We start from the raw sequence: 24,751 nt of genomic DNA on the forward strand, positions 1-24,751 counted from the left end.
GATGTGCTGGAAATGAGATGTTTGAGGACAATGTGTGGTGTGAGGTGGTTTGATCGAGTGAGTAACGTAAGGGTAAGAGAGATGTGTGGAAATAAAAAGAGCGTGGTTGAGAGAGCAGAAGAGGGTGTTTTGAAGTGGTTTGGGCACATGGAGAGGATGAGTGAGGAAAGATTGACCAAGAGGATATATGTGTCGGAGGTGGAGGGAACAAGGAGAAGAGGGAGACCAAATTGGAGGTGGAAAGATGGAGTGAAAAAGATTTTGTGTGATCGGGGCCTGAACATGCAGGAGGGTGAAAGGAGGGCAAGGAATAGAGTGAATTGGAGCGATGTGGTATACCGGGGTTGACGTGCTGTCAGTGGATTGAAGCAAGGCATGTGAAGCGTCTGGGGTAAACCATGGAAAGCTGTGTAGGTATGTATATTTGCGTGTGTGGACGTATGTATATACATGTGTATGGGGGGGGGGGGTTGGGCCATTTCTTTCGTCTGTTTCCTTGCGCTACCTCGCAAACGCGGGAGACAGCGACAAAGTATAATAAAAAAAAAAAAATATATATATATATATATATATATATATATATATATATATATATATATATATATATATATATATTCTTTTCTTTTTCTTTTAAACTATTCGCCATTTCCTGCGTTAGCGAGGAAGCGTTAAGAACAGAGGACTATATAAATATATATATATATAATCAAGGGTTGCCAACCGAAATTGAAAACATACATTTTTTAACATTTTGTTATCTCGAATTACAGATAACAGAGGCTTTACTGTACACATTCATCAGAAGTTCCATAATTTTTGGTAGTATGGCTTTTGTTAGTCTTAGACTTTCAGACATAGAAAGTGAACTGCTTTTGTAAATTTACAGCATGTTCTTTTTCATACCTTTTTATCACCCAGAAGAGATTTCAGTAATTAGAGTTGCAAAAATTTTATCAATGAAGGAGTTGTGATAGGTATTCACAAACCATGAAATATGGTTGAGACTATAGGATAAGGCCATAGAGCTGCTAAATGTAGTAGGTTTAGAGCTGTCCACTATCTTTTTGTTTATGTAAAGACCTTAGACCAATTTATTCCTCTTTACCTAAAAGGTTACAACTTCCATTATCATGGCACATGGGACCCCATTGATTTTTTCCTTCATAATGGTGCATAAGATATATTGGATTTTTTTTTTCAGATAAGATCCTGAAGTCATTGTTATTTAAGGACTTTGCATTAGGCATATAATCATTGCCTTCTAATCAAACAAACATATTAGAACATGCCTTTAATCATGCTGGTTTTCAATGGGGCCCACCTCCTGTACTTACAAATGTATCTTCCTCACTTTCATCAACATAGTACATTTTCACTTAAGTCTCCTCTTCATGTAAATCTGAATGAGAGATTTTACTTTTAAACTCATCAAACATTTTCCTCATTTTCAAGGCTGTAAGAATGGGAGGCCAGGGTAAGGTAAGCCCTGAGGGGTGGATGGATGAGGCAAGTGGGTGCACCAGGCACCATGGATATACATCATATAGGGCAAATCCCATAAAAGGTGCATATGATTATACCCCAAAAGTATGAAAAAAATTATTTGAGAATTACTGAGGCCTCAGAGCTGTTCCATTGTCTCTTCCTTGTTTGGATTGCCATCTATGGCCATTCAGTAGATTTTACAGTGGAGGCATAAGTTAAGTTAATGAGTGACTACGTTTCAGTGGAGTACCTTAGTACTGAAAGCAATATGCTGATTTTGCTATAGCTTTGAATGTGACTTACTAGCCATCACAATACACAACCAATAACTTCTTTTTTATTGTGTTAAACAGAGATTTCTCTTGTTACAGGGAGAGTTGTAAAACAGACTTATAATTAAACTTCATCATTAGCACACTGAAGACACTATTTCCTTCTCTCTTATTAGGAACGTGGGTCTTTGGGTGTATCTGCTCGTGATGCAGACCAAATTGATGGTGGGCATGAGAGCTCTGAAGAGCCAAGACAGGACAGATCACGTGAGCATTCCCAGACCCGGTCAAGTACTCATTCGGACTCTGAGAGTGAAGATTTACTGGCAGAATGTATCAGCTCTGGCATGCCTGATAATACGTAAGTACTCATAACTTGTGTCTTTACAGTAGAGTGACAGAGTGAGAAGTTGAAGTATTTTAGAGCCTCCATTTAACCAAAAGTTTATGGAGTTCCGCGTCATAGATCACATGGGATCTGGTAGTTGAGTAACTGTTTTCAGTTTCCATTATATTTTCTTATTACTTCTGACCATGAATCTGTGGGAGTGGAACCTCCCATGGATTATGATTGTAGTATCTGTTCCTTTGAATATAGTTTGGTTGATGACACACATTGTAGCAGTACTGGTGACCATATTAAGTATTTCATCACTACATATGATGACTTGTAATTTCCAAGACTGTGAAAAGAAATTCGCTGTTGGATCATTTGTTTGCTCATCATTCATGTCAGATTCTGCTTTTGTATAGAAAGACACATTAGCAGACCATTAGAAATTTAATTACCATACCTCTGTGTATAGTTATACATCTGTTAGTATGTACACAGCACTCCACTTCATCCCTAATTATGACCATTTGTTTCATTTTAATTCATTACCTGTGCCTGTCATACATACAGAAGTGGTCATAATCTTCTTCAACAGTTGTCTGCACACAATCAGACCACCAGGAAACTTCAGTCATTTGGTGTCTTCAGTTATTTGGTGTTATCATTTCTTTTTTGTGAACACTCCAATATTGGTAAGTTGTCTGAAACCCATAGTGGCTTCTTCATTGAAAATCTTGTTTGTTCTGTGCTATGTGTTATGATGCCAGATATTACATAATTATATTTTAGGGCATCGTATATATTGTTCTTGTTATATATGACCCCAGGATTCCCTTTATTGGTTTCCTGCAGCTTTGAGACTTACCTGCAGTAAGAAACAGGGAAATGATGGACTCACTTGGAATGAGAAGTTCCTCAGTAAGACTGTACTGAGTTTAGGCAGCTGATGATGATACATCCTTGCTGAAGGTGATTTCCACTTGTGGTGTAACCAAAACCAGTAGGATTCTACAAATAGTATCTCAGGGCAGTGCTTGTACATACACATCACTGAATTTCCTAAGATAAAGGACAAAAAATTTCTGAAATTTCATATTTTTTCATACATTTACATACAGATTTTAAATTTGATCAAAACAGGGTTTATTCATTCATGTGACCAAATTGGGTAAATTCTTCTAAGAAAATTTGAACCTTGATCTGAACCAACAGCTCTTAAGAAGCTTCATTTTAGTCAGGGTTGCCAGCTGCCAAGATATAGTCAAGGCAAGCTTATTGGTATTTTCACCAGATATAGATAATCACTGGACAAAACTGTAAACAGACTTTTGCCTTTTGCTGTACACAGCATACCCATCATAAATCTCTGTAGAGCTTTCAGTCCCCTTCATCCCCTTTTGCTCAACAGTCACACATCCTGAGGTGATGTACTCTTAAAGCAACTGCAGCCTTTTTGTATCCTTACCCTGTGAAACCAGCCAACCATGCTCCCAGCCCGCTTCCTTCTGCAGTCAACCTCACCAGACATCACTTTCTGCTCACCATCATCACAAACAAGGACTACTAGGAGCTCATTTCATGATCTGTTCTCTGACCACTTGGCTCACCCAACCCACACAACCACCAGAAAGATTTGAATTCACTACAGGAAAGCATAGTGGCCAACCTTCACAGTATATTGAAAGAAACCTCCAAAACTTTCTTTTCGGTGATTTAGGTGGTAATCTATCCCTAGATCATGCAGTCCCACACTTCATCACCTCTTCCAACCAAGTCAGCAAAAAGCACATACCACAAGGACATAGAAGGAAATATAACCCAAACTGGTCCCCTCATGTTACACATCACATAAAACAAAGTAACCATCTTAGACAAAACTGCTCACCATCAATAGAAATCAAGAGAATAAATACAACTCAGATTAGCACCATTGTTCTTCTAGTCACAGAAAGATGAATTGGAATATGGCACTCCTTTTACAATGCAATGAACCACAAGACCCACAGCAACCAATTCTGGTGGTCATACTGTTGAAGCTTTTCTGGCCCATTCCAATGACATCCCTTACACTCAAAGAACACAGACATACCCATGATGCACTGCTTAAAAAATCAGTCAAACCAATTTCACCCGTGAACAGGAAAGTATTGTAAAACCTTCATAAGACCCATCCAGAAACAACTGCCTACCCACACTTCACTCCCACTCATACAAATATTGCAATTAAAACCTTAAAGACATCTCCTACAACAGGTCCTGACAATATATTAAACTTTCTCATAAAACATTTTAGTCAAGTTGCAGTCCGTGTTCTAATAGATATCTTCAAAATCCCTTAAATATTTTTTATTTGCCCTTCTCTACCAATCCTCAGAGCCAGAACATCAAGTTTTCTCTCCTCAAATATACTGCATATCTTTCCCCTCTTCTCGTCTTGGATACACATGCACACATTCACACACAGGGTTTGAGAAGGATGCACACTCCTTGCTTAGCTCCTTCTGTTTCAACTTTCAGAAATTGAAATACATGGAGGTGAGTGTTTCCACCCTCCCACTTCTGTCCCCTTTTAGTCACCTTCTACAACTTACAGGGAATACATGGGAAGGATTCATTCTCCCCTTTTCTCATGATATTGTGGGAAATAGCGAACGTGTATAAAAGAAAGTATGTATTCGTAAAGTAAGGCATGCCACAAGCCAGAGATGTATGACCATATCCATATTTTGACAGGTTATGTGCTAAAGTGTCAGCCAAAATGAATGTTTCAGTTACAAATACGGCTCAGTTAAGTTTCTTTTGTCATTTACTTACTGGCCCTGATGGATCATTCGAGGATGGACCTGTTTCTTCATCCATCTTTCTGCAAATAGCTGCTACATGATTATATATGAGTGGTTGTCACATTTAGCACAAGTCTGTGGCCCCATAGGGGTGTGCTTCATATCCGTTAATTTTTCACATGATGGTTACTGATTGGTTAATATCCTAATTTGATCAGGTGTGTATCTTTTGGAAAAATATTGTACCCATACCAAGTGACACAGAAGGTGTCTTTGATAACACTTCCTTTTTTCACTCTGAGAGTGCACAAGAACATTTTGAAAACAGAACTTCATTCTTTTAGTCTCCAGTTTTCTGCACATTTCAGATTGGAAAATGTAATCTACATCTTTAGAAAAAAAAAAAAAAGTCCTTTGGTAACTTGAAATGTTTATGTTGAGAAGAATCTTGCAAGACAGCCAGGTCCGCAGACTAATGGCCCTCATCAGTCACAAAGACTGTAACCCTCATGTATAAGTTAACACCACCTACATTGTTTAAATTGATCATGGCATTCAGTTTACCCTTTTTATCTTGCTGGCTAGTAAACTTCTAGATGAGTGATAGAACTTTTCATTATCACATAGTTGTTTATGTTGCAATGGTTAAGTTTTACATACTTTGATGCATGATTTTTTTTTTGTTCATCAGGGCGAGTATAGGTAATTTTGGGTGAGTTGGAATTGTAGGGATGAGAATGTAAGGGGTGTATTGTAGGGAGGAGTATGTACCTAGGGTGGTTGTTTGTTGGGGGAGGTGGTTATTGGCTTTCGAAAGGGGGAGGTAATGGGTAGATGTAGGGAAGGGAAAGAGTTGGTTTCAGGAAGGGGGATACGAGGAGTGGCTCCATTAAAGGGGGGTAGGGGAAGCTTGTAGGGAGGGATAGAGATGAAATTACTCTCAAGAGGGGATAAAGGTTTATGAAGGGAGGGTAGGGTGAACGGTAGCTGTAAAGAGGAAATAAGGAATAGATTTAGGGAGAGGGAGATTAGGTGTGGTTGTAGGGAGGGGGCAGGTGACGGGTGGCAGAAGGGAGGGGGCTAGTGAGGAGGCTGTAGGGAGGCCCAGGTAAGGGCTGTAGGGAGGGGCAAGTAAGAAGTGGTGACTGCAAGGAGGGGCAGGTGAAGGGAGGTGGGTGGCTTTAGGGAGGGGCAGATGAGGGTTGTTGGCTTACTGGAGGGAGGGGCTGGTGAAGGATGTTGGCTGGCTGTAGGGAGAGGCAGATGAAGGATGTTGGCTGGCTGTAAGGCGGGGCAGGTGAGGGGAGGTGTGGGTTGGGGCGGCGCGGTGCCAAGGAGTGTCAGTTCCCCGACTGGTATTGTCATACAGTGGCTGGGAGGTTGAGTATCGCTAGGCCTCCCACACCCAACCAAGGAAATAATAAGTCCGACCCACGATCACTGCGCCATTTGATTTTCTACAGTTAATCGACAGTATTTTCTTTCAGTAATGCACCGGCCATTTTTTCGTAATACACAGTTTATATTTTCCCATGATTATATACATGTAGTGTATTTCGACGCACTTAAGATTAACAAGAACAATAAATGCCAGATAGACTTACTTTAATGTCTAAGTTCATACATTGATCAGGGGAAATTTGTTACAGCCGAAGCACTCTGACTAGTTAGGGATTTGTTTTCGTAATATAACCTCTAGACGTAGGGTTTGTGTTGATATATTCATTATTATCGCTTGGTGGGGACAGATTGATGGTAGCCTTGGCCCTGCTGGGAAGCCCCTCGTGTTGATAAGGAGACGCTGACATTGTAATGAGGTGTCAAAGATACATCTTGTTGACGCAGGAGGTTAGGGGCACATCCAGCAGGGCTGGGGTATAACCGGGTTAGGTAGGTGGAGGGGGGGATGCATCCAAGTGTGGTAGGAGGGTGGTGTCACATCCAGATGAAGCACAGTTGGAGGATGGGGCAACAACATCCAGGCGAGTTAGGACGGTGGGAGTACAAGTGTGAGGTAGGATGATGGGGGTACATCCAAATGAGGTAGGAGGATGCAGGTACATCCAGATGAGGTAGGAGTGTGGAGTAACATCCAGATAAGTTAGGAAGGTGAAGGTAGGTGAGGTAGGAGGGTGAGGGTACGTCCAGGCGAGGTATGAGTGTTGTGGTACATCCAGTTGATGTAGGAGGTTAGGGGCACATCCAGCTGAGGTAGAAGTGTGGTGTACGTCCAAATGGGATAGGTGGATGGGGTTTCATCTACATTAGGTAGGAGAGTGGGGGGGGGGGGGACATCCAAGTGAGGTAGGGATGGGGCACATCCAAAGGAGGTAAGACCTGTAGTGAGTACATCCAGGTGAGGTGAGAGGGTAAGGGTATAGTCAGCTGACGTAGGAGGTTTGGGTTTACGTCCACGACGGGTAAGAGGTTTGGGTTTACATCCAAGTCAGGTAGGAGGTTTGGGTTACATCCAAGCGAGGTATAAAGTGGATCACTCTGTTCTTTACGAGAAGCTTACCAGAACTAGTTGTGGGCAATAAGACCATGAGTGATGGCGACGGCCTCTCCGACCAGCGTTCCAAATGGCGTCATATTCCCTGCTTGCCTGCCGTTAGCATGACCAGCCTGAAGAGTTGCAAGCTTATCTAATTGAAGTCGATTTGGAAATGTACAGTATGAACATCATGATATTTACGTAGGTTGAATACAGCCAAATTTTTATTTTTATATCATCTACTGGCAGATTCTGGCGCGTAATTTCTTCCACAACCTTAAGAATAATGGCCGCATGAGATATCCTAATATAGATTCTTCAAATGATTAAGCAAGGAAAGGGAGTTATTAGATCCAAAGTAACCACATACGTATCTGGTAATTAGATCCAAAGTAACCACATACGTATCGAGTAAGGAAATGTAACATTTTTGAGGTAACAGGAGACAGAAGAGCACAGTCAAGAAAGTTGATGAATGTGTAATTTTTGTATTTTTTGGGTCACATTAGTTGCTACAGTCTTCTTAGACCGAAATTTTGTTCCTTGCACAGAAACGCCACGTTCAGTGCAGGACACAAATTATGGAAGAAGAAAGGCAAACTGCATTTTGTCACGCCAAGTGTTGCCACAGGACAAAGGAAATGATAAAAGAAAAAAATTCTGGTGGTAAAAATAGTGAATTCTAGTGAAAAGAAATATTTATTGGAAAGCTAAATTCGAATAATTATATATATATATATATATATATATATATATATATATATATATATATATATATATATATATATATATTGGAAAACTCGAAGAATTTCACCCACGAGGCTAAAATGAGATGAAACCTCGCGGGAACTGCCGACCGTTTTTGGTGATGTAGACTTGACAAAATAGCTGTTAAATGGTTGCCAGTCTCCATTCGTGTCTTTTCGGAATATATCCCTGGGTTATCAGGTTCAGCTTCGTAAATTATGTTTGGCGTTTTGATAGTGGACCTACAAAAGAAATTCAACTGTTTATTAATTTCATGGTTTTAAGATTATAGAGAAAATGTTAGCGTCTCTATTTTTCATCTTATTTGAAAGCTTTCGGTGGTGAAGGAACGTTTGTGAGGGATGGTTAGACTCTGTTAGACTTTCATTTTTTTTATTTGGTATTTAAGAATACTCAAAATTCATATTCTTTTATTCTTGTGGGTCCTTGCATACTTTTATTCCTATATCATTTGGTTTTGAAGACATATATGTTGTCTATTTATTACTGGTGCTGTGAAAGCTGTGAATTTAGAATTTTGTAGACTTCAAGACGTCAGACGCCCTAGGGCCTCATGATTTCCAAGCTCCCTTTCTCATGGTTCATCACCATACGTTAGTAACTCATAATTGTCATCCACAAGAGCTGTAGGGCATCTTGGTCATTTGGCTGCAGCCAGTACCAGACTGTAATAGAGATGTTGACTGTGAAATGCAAAGGGACTTCCTTTCGGATGAAGTTTATACATCTGACTTCTGATTTGCCCTCAAAACTATAATTTTGTTTTGTTTTTCGCTTACGAAAATTGTATGATATGGTAACTTGGCACTTTTGTCACCTCCAAAAATTCGGTAATATTTCACGTGTCTTCTTTTTCCCCTTCATTAACCTCTGTTTTTCCATTAAGACCCGGCCTTGATGTGAGTGGAGCCTCACACGTAATATATATATATATATATATATATATATATATATATATATATATATATATATATATATATATATATATAGGCCTACGTTTTTTCTTCATATAGGGGTGGTAAAAGCTAGTGTATATTTAGATGGCATATTTAGCTAGGCTGCTGGGTTTTCTGCAGGTGGTGCCCACACATTCGTGAAAGATGCTCGCTCTGACGTGTACTGTCGCGAGTTTAGCTTTAAGTATGTTCTGAGGGCCTTCTTGTTGTTTCACTGTTGATACAGCGATTGGAAATTGGGATTGTTAGAAAGCCTCGAGTCCTTGAAGTTTTCTGTCGACCAGAGGTCCTCCTGCTTATATTTTAACGTCATAAGCTTAGGACCTGCGTGTTTGAACCACTGTTAGCCGGATGCATTAGGTCATGTAAGACTCTTCGGCCATAGTTACGTAGTTAGTAGTTAGAATCTTGGACAGTAAAAGCTCAACAGTAAAAAACGAACAAACTAAACGAGTGTGGAGACGAAGCTTAAATTGCGTACTAGGTGTTTGTTCAGAGATTAATATTGTTCGTAGTATAACGTGAACGCCATTGCTGGACGCAGTAGGTGAATTATCCCCTTGTTACAAAGAAACTTTTCCTTCAAAAGATTTGTTTTTATGGCGCCACTTTGTTTTTTCTTGTACTGTTGAGATTATGATATGGCAGTGGAACTTACCGCTTGGAAATTTATGTAGTGATTCCCTTTGTCTTAATGAGGCTGTGAAATCAATTCTTTGTTAAGTTGTTCTGGCTGAAGTGTTTTACCTCGGAGACCTCAGCTATAAAACGGTTCTTACTTTGTGCAGACTAGCGTTGCATTTACCAACTTTGGTAATGATTATTGATAGCCATAAGTAACCAAATTAAGTAAAGAGACTGCTGATTATGATTATCAACTCTGTGTAGTGTTATTTGATGTATCATCGTTAGATCCGCTACCAGTTTTGCCATGGAATTGATCAGGTACATATAGCTTATCAGATCAACTCACATTCTAAATCCACGTCTTGTGTGTTCAGAGTAAAAAGTAGACCTCCACACTTACACAAGTCCTGTTTGCATTTTCACTTCACACGGGAAGTTGATTCCTCTGGTGAGACCAGCGTCTCCAGACACACCAAGCAATAACTCCTTCCATTGTATCTGATCCCAGATCATTCCCTATATTTTCTCATATGACATATCCTTAACTTTTATCTGCTATTTTCCGTGTTTATCTCGTCATTTACTTTCGACTGTGTTGCTGTGTAATGCCTTCATGTCCGCACCATCGTTGAATTATTAATTCCCTGCGTCTTTTTTGTATTTTTTTCTTACTTCTTTATTCCTCTCTATCTGTATTCCAGATTCCAACGGCACTATGGAAATTATCCATTTCTGATGTTCTTATTGACCTGTCTTGCCTTATGTATAAACCCGGGTTTCACTTCAGTATTTTAGTGTGAGCTGCACAAATACACCTGCCTTGAAAGTTTATCTGTTCGCCAGTACCATTACCATGCTTACTGATCATAAACTCCCAGATTCCTCCACAACTTCCGGTCCACCGCTGTTCTTGAGAAAGTACGTTCTGGAATTCACCCCCGTCGTCCTGCTCCCACATACATCATGAGAGACTCGCCAGGTCATCAGACTCCTCCTCCGCCTCTGGTACAGCTAGCACAACTAACACTTATCTGCATACAGATTCCGTTTTCTTCCAATCTGGTTCTGTAGTACACTCACCTCGTCTCACACACTGCTCTCTCTCTCTCTCTCTCTCTCTCTCTCTCTCTCTCTCTCTCTCTCTCTCTCTCTCTCTCTATATATATATATATATATATATATATATATATATATATATATATATATATATATATATTAAGGGGTATCATTCTAACTTGACGCACTCATACATGTGCATCATACTAATCACTCCCACCTCTACCACCGTCACACTGCCTCACATCTACACTTTTGATTACAACATTCTTTCTTGCACACCATATAGACTCAGAACTGTTCCAAGAACTTGTTAGTCATTTTATCACATGCCCTTTCTGTCTCCGTAAACCCTACATACACTATTTTTTCATAAGAACTTTTTTCCGCTTCCGTTGTAAGAGCAAAAATCTGGTGTACACACCCGTTTGTCATCCCACACCCACCATGTTCCACGCCAACAAGGAGTTTGTTTACTAAGAAGCATTTTAACGTAGCCAGTCACTTTCCTGCCATCCACCTTGTCAACTGGACTCGGAAGATTTAGGCTTCTGTAAAGTGTATGTGCACACACGGGAGTATGGATGGTGACGTGGTCCCGTGCCTCGCGACGAAAACGTATTCGTTCTGTTGTCTAAAGTTGAAGTTAAAATGATTATGAATCGTTTTACGATTCCATACTATTTAGATTATTATTCCGTAGTGGGAATCCGTTCCCCATGTGTATAGTACTTCCCTTATATATAGTATTAAGTGTTTGGAAGAGGTAAGAGCAACATCAAATGGTTTTCAAGTGTGTTATTCAGATAGGTGAGAAGGTACAATGGGAGGGAGGTGATGGCTTGAGTGTGTCTCCAGTGGTGGCGGTACAGCAAGTGGTGAAGATGGCATGAGAGAGGGAGGAGGGGGGGGATGGAAGGAGGGGGAGGAGGGAGGGAGAAGATGGTAAAGTGGGGGGAAGGGGGAGGCAGCCCACCAGCTGATCCTCGGGAGCTTGAATGTGGCGGACGAATCGAGTCATACACGGCTGCCGCCACACTCCCCACAACACACACACACGCTCGCCCACACTCACACCGTGAGCACGTAAACACGCGCGCGCGCCCCCGTATTGCGCGCAGACTGACTGACTGACTGACCGCCCTACTGCTGCTGCTGCAACCGACTTGATCTCTCTACCGGTGGTTGGTGACCGGGACTGTGGCGTTAATCTTGGCCCGCAAGGTCAGTCAAAAGTAAACCATACACTTCACGGTCAAGGTGGCTGGAGGAGACCCCCATGCGGCCGCTGACCACCGTCATTACAGCCAGGACCTGGCGAACTAGACGGTGTTTGTTTGTGTGTAGGTGTCTACGAGTCGGCTAGCATTTACGAGACGATTGAGAATACGAAGGGATTATATGAATCTATAAGTGGTCCCACGGGTTACGTGCCAGATGTCTTTTATGTTGTGGAGGCTTCAACCATTTGATGCAAAACAAGACTAAAGAGACGGGCGGCGCTCGTGTGCTTTGTTGACCAAAATAACTGTGAGGGTCAGGTGCCGGTGTGGGGGTAACGGGAGGAGTACATTGTCTCGTGGTAACGGTGGTGTCTGACAGTATAATGTGAGGTGGTCGTGGACTTGACCAAGACAGTGTTTGTTTGTGAGGGGCGTAGTTAGCGGTGACCTCCCACCGACCTGACCTCCCCAACCTCGGCTGACCTACCCGGAGGTAAAGTTCCAGTAACTCATTGTTTTCTGTTAATAAAATTATTCAGTATTTGTCCTTCTGTTTTGTAAGAAGTGACGACTACCATATTTTTTTTTTACCCATGGGGGTGAATGCCACCCCAGAATAGGTGTTCGTCAAGTATTGTATATTTTTCTTATCTATTAACATGTCTTATTAAAATAGTTATAACTGGTGGCGATCAAAGTCACAGGTTCAGGTCTCGTGGCCGGAGTGGACAGTCTCGCGGACACTGTAGGCAGGCGGTGACCGTGTGAACAACTTGCTTCGTCGCGAACTTCGGCAGGTATTTAGTTTTCTGTGTGGCTTCCTCTGCCATGACTTTTTTTTTTAGGGGAGGGTGAGAAAAACTTATCAGACAGAGTTAACAGGTTTTGAGTTCCGTCTTTGATTAGCCGTAAGTTTTCTACGAGGTAGTTAAGGTATGTAAAGACCTCAGACTGTAGGAATTTAAAGAGGCGAAAGTACCAGGGAAGTCTGGACTATCCATTCATGCTGAGGATGGGGTTATCTCCAGGGAGAGGAGACGACTTTCTATTAGAGAAGTGGAGTCATAAAAAACTCGCCTGGACGGTTTGGTGTGGCCCCCGAGATGTGTGTCTGTAGGTCAGTAAGAGTTTGTTGTGATGAGGCAGGTTAGGTCGGGTATGTATGTGGTAGACCCGGGCTGTCTCTTCCCTTCCTCCCTCCCAAGGCTCCATTGAATTCAGCACCTCCCCGTGCCACCACCTCACCCCCCTATAGCTCCTCCAGACCCAGGACGCTACCCTCCCACCACTTTCTAAACCAGTGAGGCGCCTCCTTCTCACCTTATAAGCTCCCCTGTCTACATGTTTGTATTGCATCTTCCACTCGTAAGACCACCGCACTTCATTGCTGCATTGCCGCCACGCGCCCGTCTGGAGGCCGGGAGAAAGCCGGGGCCCGATGGTTGGCCAACAGACTGCCTGGTAGGTTACCCGGTAGGTGGTGGCCCGGTGGTGCCTTGACCTGCCTCCATCCACCCACCCACCCACCTCCCCACTGCCCCAACATTGTATAATGCATTAATGCAGCCGTATCCTTACACGGGCTCATGACACTGCCCCCTTCTCTCTCTCTCTCTCTCTCTCTCTCTCTCTCTCTCTCTCTCTCTCTCTCTCTCTCTCTCTCTCTACACACACACACACACACACACACACACATATATATATATATATATATATATATATATATATATATATATATATATATATATATATATATATATATATATATATATATACAGTAGCTGGTCTGTGTTTGTCAGTGAATTCAAATTCCTGCTCAGAAAGCATAATAGAAAGAAATTGCATTGCCAGATAACATTTTAAAAGACTCCGCCAGATGAGCCAACATTACTTTCGTGAATAAACACTGCCACGGTGGGCAGTGGTATAAGAGGGCGCGGGAAATATATTATGCAAGCAGTGAACAAAGGATGGTGACTGCAGCAGCAGCTTAGTAATGGAGTAAGATGTGTAGGATTGATTATATATTTTTTATTCAAAGGGCATCAGAAGTTCTCATCAGGGTCTTCGGGAAGCTGGTGGTCCTACACAGTGTTTAGATATGTAAGCCGACATTATCCAGTGTGTAGAAGAACATACTGGATGCATGTTTAAAACTAGTTCGAGAAGAGAGCCAGGGTTAACAAAAAGAAGTTGAAATATATTTTAACACAAGTTGTTAACTGGATGAACATGTGGAGCTGAGAGATGCGAACCTGGTGTGGCAGGAGGGGTTCGTTGTTCCCTTGTGGTGGAGGGTTCCTCTCGCTACTCATAGTATGGATGGCCGTGAAGTGCGTGGTGGTGGTGGCGAGGAGGGAGTGAAAATAACTCGGTGGGGTGCGAACCTGGGGCTCTTAGTAATAAGGGGAGGAGGTGGGTGGGAGGGGAGTCGGCCGGGCGGGGGACCATCATTGAGAGCCAGTGACGTGGTAACCGAGTACTATGTACTGGTGGATCCTGACGGTCGCTGCCGGCCCTTACCACTAACTCACAACCTCCCTCGACATCCATCGCCACCACTTGCCACTACCTTAGCCATTTATTCCACCACAGCCTGTAACTCAGCAGCCACTTAAACTACCGCCACCACAGGCACCACCGCTTCAGCATCCGTCATCACCACCCCCCCACTAGATCATCCATGGTGGCTCCTACCACCGCTGGTTCAAGCACTTAACCACCCCAAGCTCTACCACCATCACCAGCCCAAACACTTCTCCCACAACCACCACTGGTTCAACCACGTACACCACAGCCACCAGCGCCACTCTTCTACCACAACCGTCGCCACTTCAACCTCCGCTCCCCCCCCCTCAGTTCACCCACTTCCGCTTCCACCACCATCACCATTACCACCACAGTACCGGAACCTCAGGCGTAATACGTGGTCTTCCTTCAAATTCTTCCCCTGTGGAGAACCAGATACATAGGTTTATCCTGATTTTCTTCCGTGTAAGAATTATATATAACGTGATGTGATGGTTGGGCGGCAGACCTGAAGCTGGGCAGGCATGTGAATACCTTCCTCTCTTGCTCCTTGAACACACTTATCATTATTATATTTAGGGCTTAATTAGCGTTTATGATAATCTCACTTTCCTTTATATATATGATGGGGATTACGGCGATCATTGTGACAATCGTCTTTGGTCATGGCGGACTGAAGTATCACACTGACCCATCTGGTGAGCTGGGCTGTTGCATCATGAGGAACATCTACACACACGACATGACCATGTACGTCATCCTCGCCAGCCAGTGTATCACTCACCTCCGTCATCTGCACCCATGTACACCATCCTCACTAGTGTAACATACCCCCCCTCCCCCACCATCATCTGCACCCATGTACACCATCCTCGCCAGTGTATCAGCCACCACCATCATCTTCACCCTTGTACACCATCCTCGCCAGTAAAACACACGCCACCATCTGCACCCATGTATACCATCCTCACCCGTGTAACACCCACCACCATCTGCACCCACGTAGTTTCTCCAACCGCTCGTCTTAAGAACTGTCCCTGTCCCTTTTAGGGCCTGATCCAAGCTGAAGTCATGCAGCAGTTGAGGCACCGGTAACTTGCGTCTTGCATTAAGCTTATCTTTTACTGTCACGTCGGCAGGCAGAGATCAGCTCTGTTGGATTAAGGATTATTTGAAGAGGATTAGCGGGTCACAGTGTAGGACCCGGTGCCAGGGATGTGTGGGGAGGATGGGCGAGGCACGGTGTTGGAGGACCCGACGCCAGGATGTGTGGCCTCCCCTGCACGGACACCAGCACATCTTTTCACTCCAAATGTCACTCTGGAAATTAACAAGGGGGCGAGGCTGGTGCCAACCCTGACAGCCTTATGGTGCTGTTCTGACGTAGGGTTTTATACAGTATATAGGCGAAGCTGACCTTCCAGTGTGTGATGATGGGGTGACTAATGTTCATACAATATATAGAATAAGCTGGCCTGACAGTGTATGATGATCGGGTGACTGATGTTCATACAGTATAAAGGCTAAGCTGGCCTTACACCGTGTGATGGTGGGTATGAAGGATGTTCAAGCAGTGTACAAGCTAAGCTGGCCTCACAGTGTGGTGATTTGGTGGTAGGTTTTTACAGACTTGATGTTTGATGAGACTTGATTATATGAAGAAGAGAAACCACGTGGAGAGAGTAGTACAGTTATGAGGCGGAAAGAGGAAAGTCTCTCTCTCTCTCTCTCTCTCTCTCTCTCTCTCTCTCTCTCTCTCTCTATATATATATATATATATATATATATATATATATATATATGCGTGTGTGTGTGTGCGCGCGCGCGCGCCTTCTTCAGCTCTAGCAGCTTCAACAAACGCTGAATATTAGTGTTTGTGAGGGCAGGGGAGTCATGCGTAATGGAGTGAACATCAGGAGATCTGGGCAGTACTGCCTGTGTGAGCAGCGGTAGGATGTGGAGGGATGGGTTGTATGCAGAAGGTACATCTCGGGTCGGGTTTTCAGGAGGAATAATTGTGTACAGGCAGAAGATCGAGCTGGGTCGTGTTCAGGGCTTGTATCCTTTGACTGGTTCTGTGTTGGCGAGGTTCAGGGGTAATCGGAATGCACCGTCAGAGATGTGGGGGGGACAGTAGTCCATATGAGGGGGAACAAGACCTTACAAGGGTGAGCGGGTGGTTGGGGGTGTCGGATAGAAACGGACGGAGAGAAGAAAGGTGGGGTGTTCTTCGATGTGTTGATCCCTGGTGAGGTGTAGAGTTATGGTCTAATGTAGGAACTCTGATGAGGGTAGACGATGCCATTTTCATGTTGAAGGATAGACGTGGCTGTAAATTGTCGTGATTGCTACAAATCGGTAGATTAGATTGTGTGATTATTGTATGTGTGTTGCTGGGAGAGAATTGTAGTACACTCGTGTTGCTCCATCTGTTAACCTTGTTTGTATATATGCATCACACACACACACACACACACACACACACACACACTTATACACCAGCCATAGCCAGGTACCTACCTGTTCATCGACCAACCCTGAGGGAGAGGATGAACACCTATGTTAGTTGTCGGCGGCTGTCTGTCGCGCCAAGGATTTGAACCATTGTGGAGCCGACTCTGGGCGGGCCCGTGTTGACCGATGGTCAATAATGCTAACCGCTACAGCGCTATGGTGTGCTGGGAGACTGGGTGTAGGGCTGCTGAGTGGTAGAGTATGTGGGAAGGACAGATGACGGAAGACCTGATGGTCAGTGTCACTAACAATTTTAAATGTCTGTTGTCGAGAGGAGAGGACCCCAGCTACAGTACACTGATGTACCCACTCTACAGTAACGCCAGTTATATAACTGACTACAAACTTGTTTCCATTAATCTGTAGAATTCCTGATACACCATCACTACACTTTGATCACCAAATTAATGCAATTTAAGAATCTGTCAGTATTATTGATCATATATCATATCATCTCTTCTCGAATATGATACCTAAGCGTGTCCTTTTCCTCAGCTAAACACATCTTACACTTGTTATAAACATTCTCATAACTTACAGAGCGCGTCTCTTCCATTTCTGTGTCCTAGGTTTATTAATCTAACCCTTATGACATCCTTACGCCTATTCTTTCCTTACGTATAGGACCCAACACCCTCCCTGTATATATCATGATTCATCACACCGCTTGGACCTGATGGTTCGTGACGAGGTCTTCCGCAGTTATGGTCCACACGGTTGTGGTGGAAACAGAAGCCATTTGGCGATGGAGAGAACTCGCCTCGTGTGATGACGAGCGTTATTCACGTGCGAGATGACCCCCATCAACGCTACAAACACCTTTTCAGCTTATCTTAAGAGCCTCCATTGCCCGCGATGCAGCTACCATAAAGATGACACCGAGCATTTTACAACTCAGTTGCCTCACACTTTCTGCACATAGACGCGCACACACACACACACACACACACACACACACACACACACACACACACACACACACACACATTACGACACTTTATTATGACCTGTTGCCCCCGTTCGGTGGACGTGGCCTGCTTCCTGATTGCTGCAGGAGCCTCGAAGGATAGAAGGGACTTCTCGGGTGGACAGACAGTAAGTGGTGAGGTTATTGCAGGATCGTTAATGATATATCAAAGGAAGATCTTAAGGGCAAGAACAAACCCCTGTGGGATCCTCGTGTTGATGGGAAAATTGGAGTGAAATTAGTCTTCCAATTTACGGGCGATAAATTTGGACAGGAAGAAGAATAGATTTTCCAATTAGAGAAGGAAAAATGTTTAGGGATGGAAGTTTGGAGGAGGGAGGAGAATGTTGCCAAACTTCGTTGGAAGTTTTGGAAATATTCGGGATTGTTCGAAAAGATTCTACACAGGGTTTCGTGAGGAGGAGGAGGATTCGTAAGAGGTTTCGTGAGGAGGAGGAGGATTCGTAAGAGGTTTCGTGAGGAGGAGGAGGAGGAGGATTCGTAAGTCAGAAGAGGACGATGACCTGCTCTAGTAGACTGGCTAGAGTGAAATCCATATCGTATATTTATAGTGTTGCTCTGAAGTTATAAAAGATGGAGAAGGTAATTCTAACTGTTCTTGGAAATTTAGTTTAGTTGGAGAGGAGAGGTGCATCTATAGGTCGATTGGGATGGGTCGCCTCCTCTTGCCAAGAGTGGAGTGTATATTTATTCCTTTTAAAGTTTTGAAGTGATTTGGAAAGTTCGTAGAAATGGTTGGGGAAATTTAGAGAGGACAGGGGACAATGATGGGGGAAAGATTTCTCCAGAGATATGAGAGGAACGCCGTCTAGACCAGCAGCTGTGTTGGTACCATGGTATCTGAACAGGATCTTGAGGACGTGAAGTTTAAAAGTTGGTTTAGTGGTAGGGAATGGAGATGTGTCCCTGGAGCACGTTGTATATAAATTTGGTGCTGGAGGAGATGGGCCGTGTCCGTGGGTGGGTGAAGGTTTGGTGGTAATGCGATCAGATTATTAACTGGCAAGATTGGTTGCGGATGAATCAAATATAAAAAGTGATATAGAGATTATCTCTCATTCTGTTTGCCTCCGTTCCGTGGTGATGGATGGCGTATCTCCGTATGTAGAATGGGGTTATGTTTTTATTGTTTGTATTTTAACTTTTTTTAGCTTATTCTTTGGCTTATAGGCAAGAAGGGTTGAACTAAGAAGGGGGAAGGGAAGTTCTTTTTTGTTTTATTTATAAGAACAAAATAGGGGGAAATAGTGTTCCAATCTAGAGGATAATAGCTGGTTGTATCTTTATGTAAAGGCGAGGCATTGCTAGGGGATGGTTGTGGACCCAATCCCCATCAGCATTTTTGCAGTTCCGTCTGTTGTGTGGGACGTGGCTGGCCAGTGGTGGGGAGCACGGGGGCACAGGTTGCCGAAGCCACACGCTGGTCTGTGGGTCTTCGTAGAGGCAGAGGGACAGTCGATGGTGTCAAGTCCGGGATGAGTGACCATGAAGGGATGCCTCCAAGACGATCAAGGGATCGAGTTGGTTCTTAAGAGAGCATGTATGAGGCCGTTGATAATGGCCTTCCCCGGTGGTCATCCTCAACAATCATGAGGAAGGAAAAAAAGTATTGTAGATTGGCCAGTAACTGTTACGTACACCGGAGGAATTGAGGGTAATGGTTGTTGTCCTGGGGAGAAGTAGGGTGGGCGGGGGGCGAGCAGATGGAATGTGCTCCTGTTAGAGAGAGAGAGAGAGAGAGAGAGAGAGAGAGAGAGAGAGAGAGAGAGAGAGAGAGAGAGACCTCACGCCCCTCACCCACCCTATCAGTGTTCCGTGGTCTCTCGTGTCTCAGCTGTCGTGCTTGCTGCTGAAGGTGCTACTTGCTGCTCCGTGTACCTGTATATCCTGCGGTCTCGAGCCCCGTGTGCCGCCGCACCTGCCATGTTCCTTGTACCGCATGTCTTGCCCTCTGTTCCTTGGTCTGTCATGTGTTACGTGACGAGACTTGCCCTTCTACATGGAGGTACTGCCTCCCTCTACATGTCGGTACTTCCTCCCTCTGCCGGTAGGTTCTTCCTCTACATATAGGCACCTGCTCCCTCTCCACGGTGACACTTCTCGCTACGCTCATGTACTTCCTTCCCTGAAGCATGTAGGTTTTTTCTTTCTACATACTGGCACTTCCTCAGCGTAAAGGTACTTCCTCTCTTCTACGTACTGGCACTTCCTTCCTCCACGTATGGGTTCTTCCTGTATGTAAATACTTCCTCCCTCTGTCTGTTGGTGCTTCTCCCCTGCTATAAGTACTCCCCGACCCCTAATGCAGATACAGGTGGTATATATTCCTCCCCTCATACATCACCTCGGCCAAATGGAAGGCAGCTTTCCGTGGGACGTTTACTGCCTTCCTCCCCGGTAATGACCGGGTGGCAGGCCGGCCAGAGAGTGTGCCACACCGGCGCTTTAAAATTCCTGTGGCTGGCCATGGTTGGTGGGGGAGGGGAAGAGGGCCGTGGGTTGTGGGGTCAGTCGGTGAGTGGGTGGACGGACTGGGGTGGGAAACACGAGTCCTGGTGGAGCTCGAGTACGGACTCCGACGTGTCGTCGGCAGGAGTGAGGAGGCGGTGGTATGTGGTTGACCCCCTTACGTCAGGATGGATGGGTAGTATGTATATCGTCATGCGTATCAGTGGTAGTTATTATGTATCGGGGTTGATAATAGATTGATGCGTATCAATGTTAGAAGTAATCATTATATTTAGGTCCTTGAAGTGTTCGCATCAAGTTTTGTCGGACGGGTCAGAGGTTCCCATACCGACGCTCTACATAATGGAAGGGAGGATGACAAGATGTGCTAATGTTAGCAGTTTACTCACGCGACAGTCTGACTTCAACCTGGGGAACTTGAGAGCGGAGACACAGTCGCTTAAAAACCTCCAGACCACGGGGAGGCAGTGCAACACTCTCTCTCTCTCTCTCTCTCTCTCTCTCTCTCTCTCTCTCTCTCTCTCTCTCTCTCTCTCTCTCTCTCTCTCCAACAAAAAATACAAGGTGGAAAAACTCGTTAGTTATATTTACCACAAGCTCAGACAGCCAGCCGCAAGGTACCGTTCACGTATTGTGGTGCTAGGCTGGGCTGGGTCCGGGGTGCGTGCGATGGTTGGCAACACCAGGAACGCTGTCGTTAAAATCCTCCGTTTGGTGCTGAGAGAAAGTTTACCTTCTTGTTAAAAGAGACGAGAAAAAAAAAATGTTCGATATTTGTTTTTACATTTACCTTCGTCTTCAAATGGTTAAAAGATATTTAGTGTTGTAATTACCTTTTGGTAATGTGGGAGCGTAATTATTTATGTAGAGGTATTATATTTCTTATTGGTTAGGCTTTAAAGATAACTGAGAATAAAGTCTTATAATGAATTTCTTAAAACCTTAGTTATGAATAGATGTAATACACACACACACACACACACACACACACACACATACACACACACACACCAGCCTAAGCCAGGTTCCCATACATCGACCTCCCTCGAGGGGAAGATGAACGCCTGGGTTGGGTGTGGGCCGACTGCCGCGCCTATGATTCGAACACATGCAGGCTTCACTCGGGGTGAGTGCGTGCTGACTCATGGTCAGTAACGCTAAACGCTACACCACCGAGTCCCGTGGTGTGTGTCTGTGTGTGTGTATAAACAAAAATCAGATACTATCCACAGTAATTTAGAGGCATTAAACATCACAAAGGAGGAGGAGAGAATGTTAAACAAACATCGGAGAGAATGGAAACACTTAAGGTCAAGAGAGAAGAGTCAGGATCCTAGACAAACACACCGCGATTACATGTTGGGTGGACGAGGAGACAAGATCCTGGTGACGAGTTCAGGGTCATTTAGGGTCAGGTTGCAGACACGACGGTACGACCCTTGGCCACGACGGTACGACCCTTGAGCACGACGGTACGGCCCTTGAACACGACGGTACGGTCCTTGAACACGACGGGACGACCCTTGAACACGACGGTACGGTCCTTGAACACGACGGTACGATTCTTGAACACGGCGGTACGATCCTTGAGCACGACGGTACGACCATGGAACACAAATGTTACGACCCTTGAACATGACGGTACGATCTTTGAATACGACGATGAGACCCTTGGACATGACGGTACGATCTTTGAATACGATGATATGACCCTTGGACATGACGGTACGACCCTTGAACACGACGGTACGACCCTTGAACACGACGATCGACTCTTGAGCACGACGGTATGACCCTTGAGCACGAAGGTACGACCATTGGGTATGGTGAAGTGTCGTTTGACCTGATCCATTAGGGCTTGGTCAGGGAGCTGGCTGTCGTGCTGTCGTGCTCCAGGGCCGTACCGTCGAGCTCGTGTGTCGAACGTCGTGTTCAAGGGTCGTACCGTCGAGCTCAAGGGTTGCATTGTGCCTTGTAAGTTTTAGGCAGTGAAGTACCAAGAGTAGGTTTTGCGGGTGACTCAAATAATCTCAGAATTTGAGGTTTATTCAAGGGGTAATAACCCAGAGGGGTTAATCAAGGCGCTATTGATTGGATCGGATGACTACATTTAGCGTGCTGAATCATCCCATTTTTAAGGATTAACGAACACTTTGATGGTTAACGTGTCGTTTATTCAGGAAGATACTGTAATTGTAATTCAGAAGTTTAAGGTGATGATCGTAAATCAAATCAAAACCTCCTATATAACCCCAGGGTTTAACTTCACAACCTTAGACAGAAGACCCTACTCCCAAGTCATGAGACATAAAGGCAAAATGTCTGTAGTAGATATATAATAACCACGTACACGAGTATAGTAACTCGGGGCCTCCTGTGGCCAGAAGTTTGTGTCTGGTCCAGTCTGTATACAGACACAGTTGTACAGTACTATAGGTATCTCTATGGCCCGAGGTTTGTGATGGGTTCACTCTGTATACTGACTGGGTTCGTAGGTGGCAAATGAATCTTGATATCGATAACTGGCGAATTTGACATATCGGTAGTAGAGACGAGAAGGCAAGCTTACCGTATGAATTATGTTGAACTGCAACAGACATATAAGAAAAGGAAAAAAAAAGACGTGTGTAATAATCTCTGGTGACCTAAAACAAAGTGAACGGATTAGGACCACATATACGTACATTAGCTGACGATTTTGTATTTGCTTTGGTTGGTTCCCGTGTGGACGGAAGGGCATTTTGGGGAAGTCATTTATGTCAATTTTTTCAATGTATATCTCTAGTTAGTTGGAAAAAGTTGTAGATTAATTGATGATTAGTTCAGCAGTTTGGTGTCAGGGGAGGATTTCGTCCACGATTGTCTTCTTTCTGTTTGACTTGACAAGGGTACGAGATGGCAAGCACCAGTGTTGTGAGTTGTTATAACTTGGTATATGTACACTCGCCGCTTTCAAAGTGTTATATTAGAAAATGTAAACTGTTAGTATGATACGACACGTATATTGCCGAAGTGTTGGTTTATTGTTACTGAGGCTTCACCAGGTGCTGTGGGTGGGTCTTTGTGAGGCAGGAAGGCGTGTGCAGAGGTTAGCGTGGCGAGGGAGGAGGGGGAGCTCAGATGGAGGCGTGGTGAGGGAGGAAGGGAAGCTCATGTAGGCTTGGTGAGGGAGGAAGGGGAACTCAGATGGAGGCGTTGTGAGGGAGGAAGAGGAACTCCTATGGAGGCGTGGTGAGGGAGGAAGGGGAACTCAGAGGAGGCGTGGTGAGGGAGGAAGGGAATCCTAGATGGAGGCGTGGTAAGGGAGGAAGGGAAGGCCGAGCGAGAGGTGTGTGATGGTGGAGGGAGAGGGAGTGAGCCTTGCGTGTCGCGACATTCCCCGAGATGACTCGCCACTTCTTCTGGGTTGTTTTAGGGCGACGGGGGAAAAAAGCAGTGAGGTGTTGGTGCGTCTAGGTTGAGGGTGGTGTTCCCTGGGAGCGGGCTGGTCGACTGTAGTGGCGGGTGTGGGTGGTGGTGTCATGCCGCGGGTGGCTCTCCCTTTGTCACCGCAGACGTTTCTGCTGTCGCCCCCCTCCCCTCCATTACCATCCTTGAGGGAGTATATACGAACCGCGGACATCCAGAACCCTTGACCTCTGGGTCGTGTCAGGTGCGCAGCCAGGGCCTCCTGTGCTGGTGGCAGTCGCTTGAACCTTCCCCCTAACCCCACCCAACCCGCAGTTTGCCAGAGGCGACGTCCTCACCTCCCATTTTTAACATGGGTGGCCTCCGCTTCCAAGAAGACTTGAATCAGTCTTGCGGAGGGAGGGAGCCGAGGTTGCTCCACCTCCGGGAGGTGCCCGGGCCGCCCACATCCTCTGGGTCATTATTGTGTGCGGATCTGTAGCTCAGATGGACTGCCTGCCGTCCGCTTCGACGCGTCTCGTTCAATGTCTCGCTTGCCCACAGATGTACACACGTCTCGTATGGAGATTCCTGGGAATGAACGAATATGATAAACTGGGTTTATTATTGCTCTTTTTTATGGCGGTTTCATACGTAACGTGAGTGTTATGGTTGCCTGAATGTGATGACCATTTTGATAGTGGATGACTGTTGAGTGGAAGGAACATCATCACGTCTCCCGTTGTGATGGAAATATGTTAATGGATAAAGACATGCTCGACAATGAGCCATATGACGGGAGGGAAATTCTCAGTTATCTTGATATCTTGGAGTAAACTTGTGTGGCTGTTAGTTGTATAGAGAAG

At 44.6% G+C, this 24,751-nt stretch overlaps 1 protein-coding gene across 1 annotated transcript in view; it reads left to right on the plus strand.

Moving 5' to 3' along the window:
- Window positions 1–24,751, plus strand: part of LOC139762577 (uncharacterized) — a 228,574-nt gene that overhangs the window by 152,954 nt on the left and 50,869 nt on the right. The window contains exon 20 of the mRNA XM_071687618.1: window positions 1,934–2,118. Within this exon, the coding sequence (XP_071543719.1) occupies window positions 1,934–2,118 (185 nt within the window). The remainder of the gene's footprint in view (window positions 1–1,933; window positions 2,119–24,751) is intronic.

This window comes from Panulirus ornatus, chromosome 1, assembly GCF_036320965.1.
Source record: "Panulirus ornatus isolate Po-2019 chromosome 1, ASM3632096v1, whole genome shotgun sequence".
In the NCBI taxonomy this organism is placed as follows: Eukaryota; Metazoa; Arthropoda; class Malacostraca; order Decapoda; family Palinuridae; genus Panulirus; species Panulirus ornatus.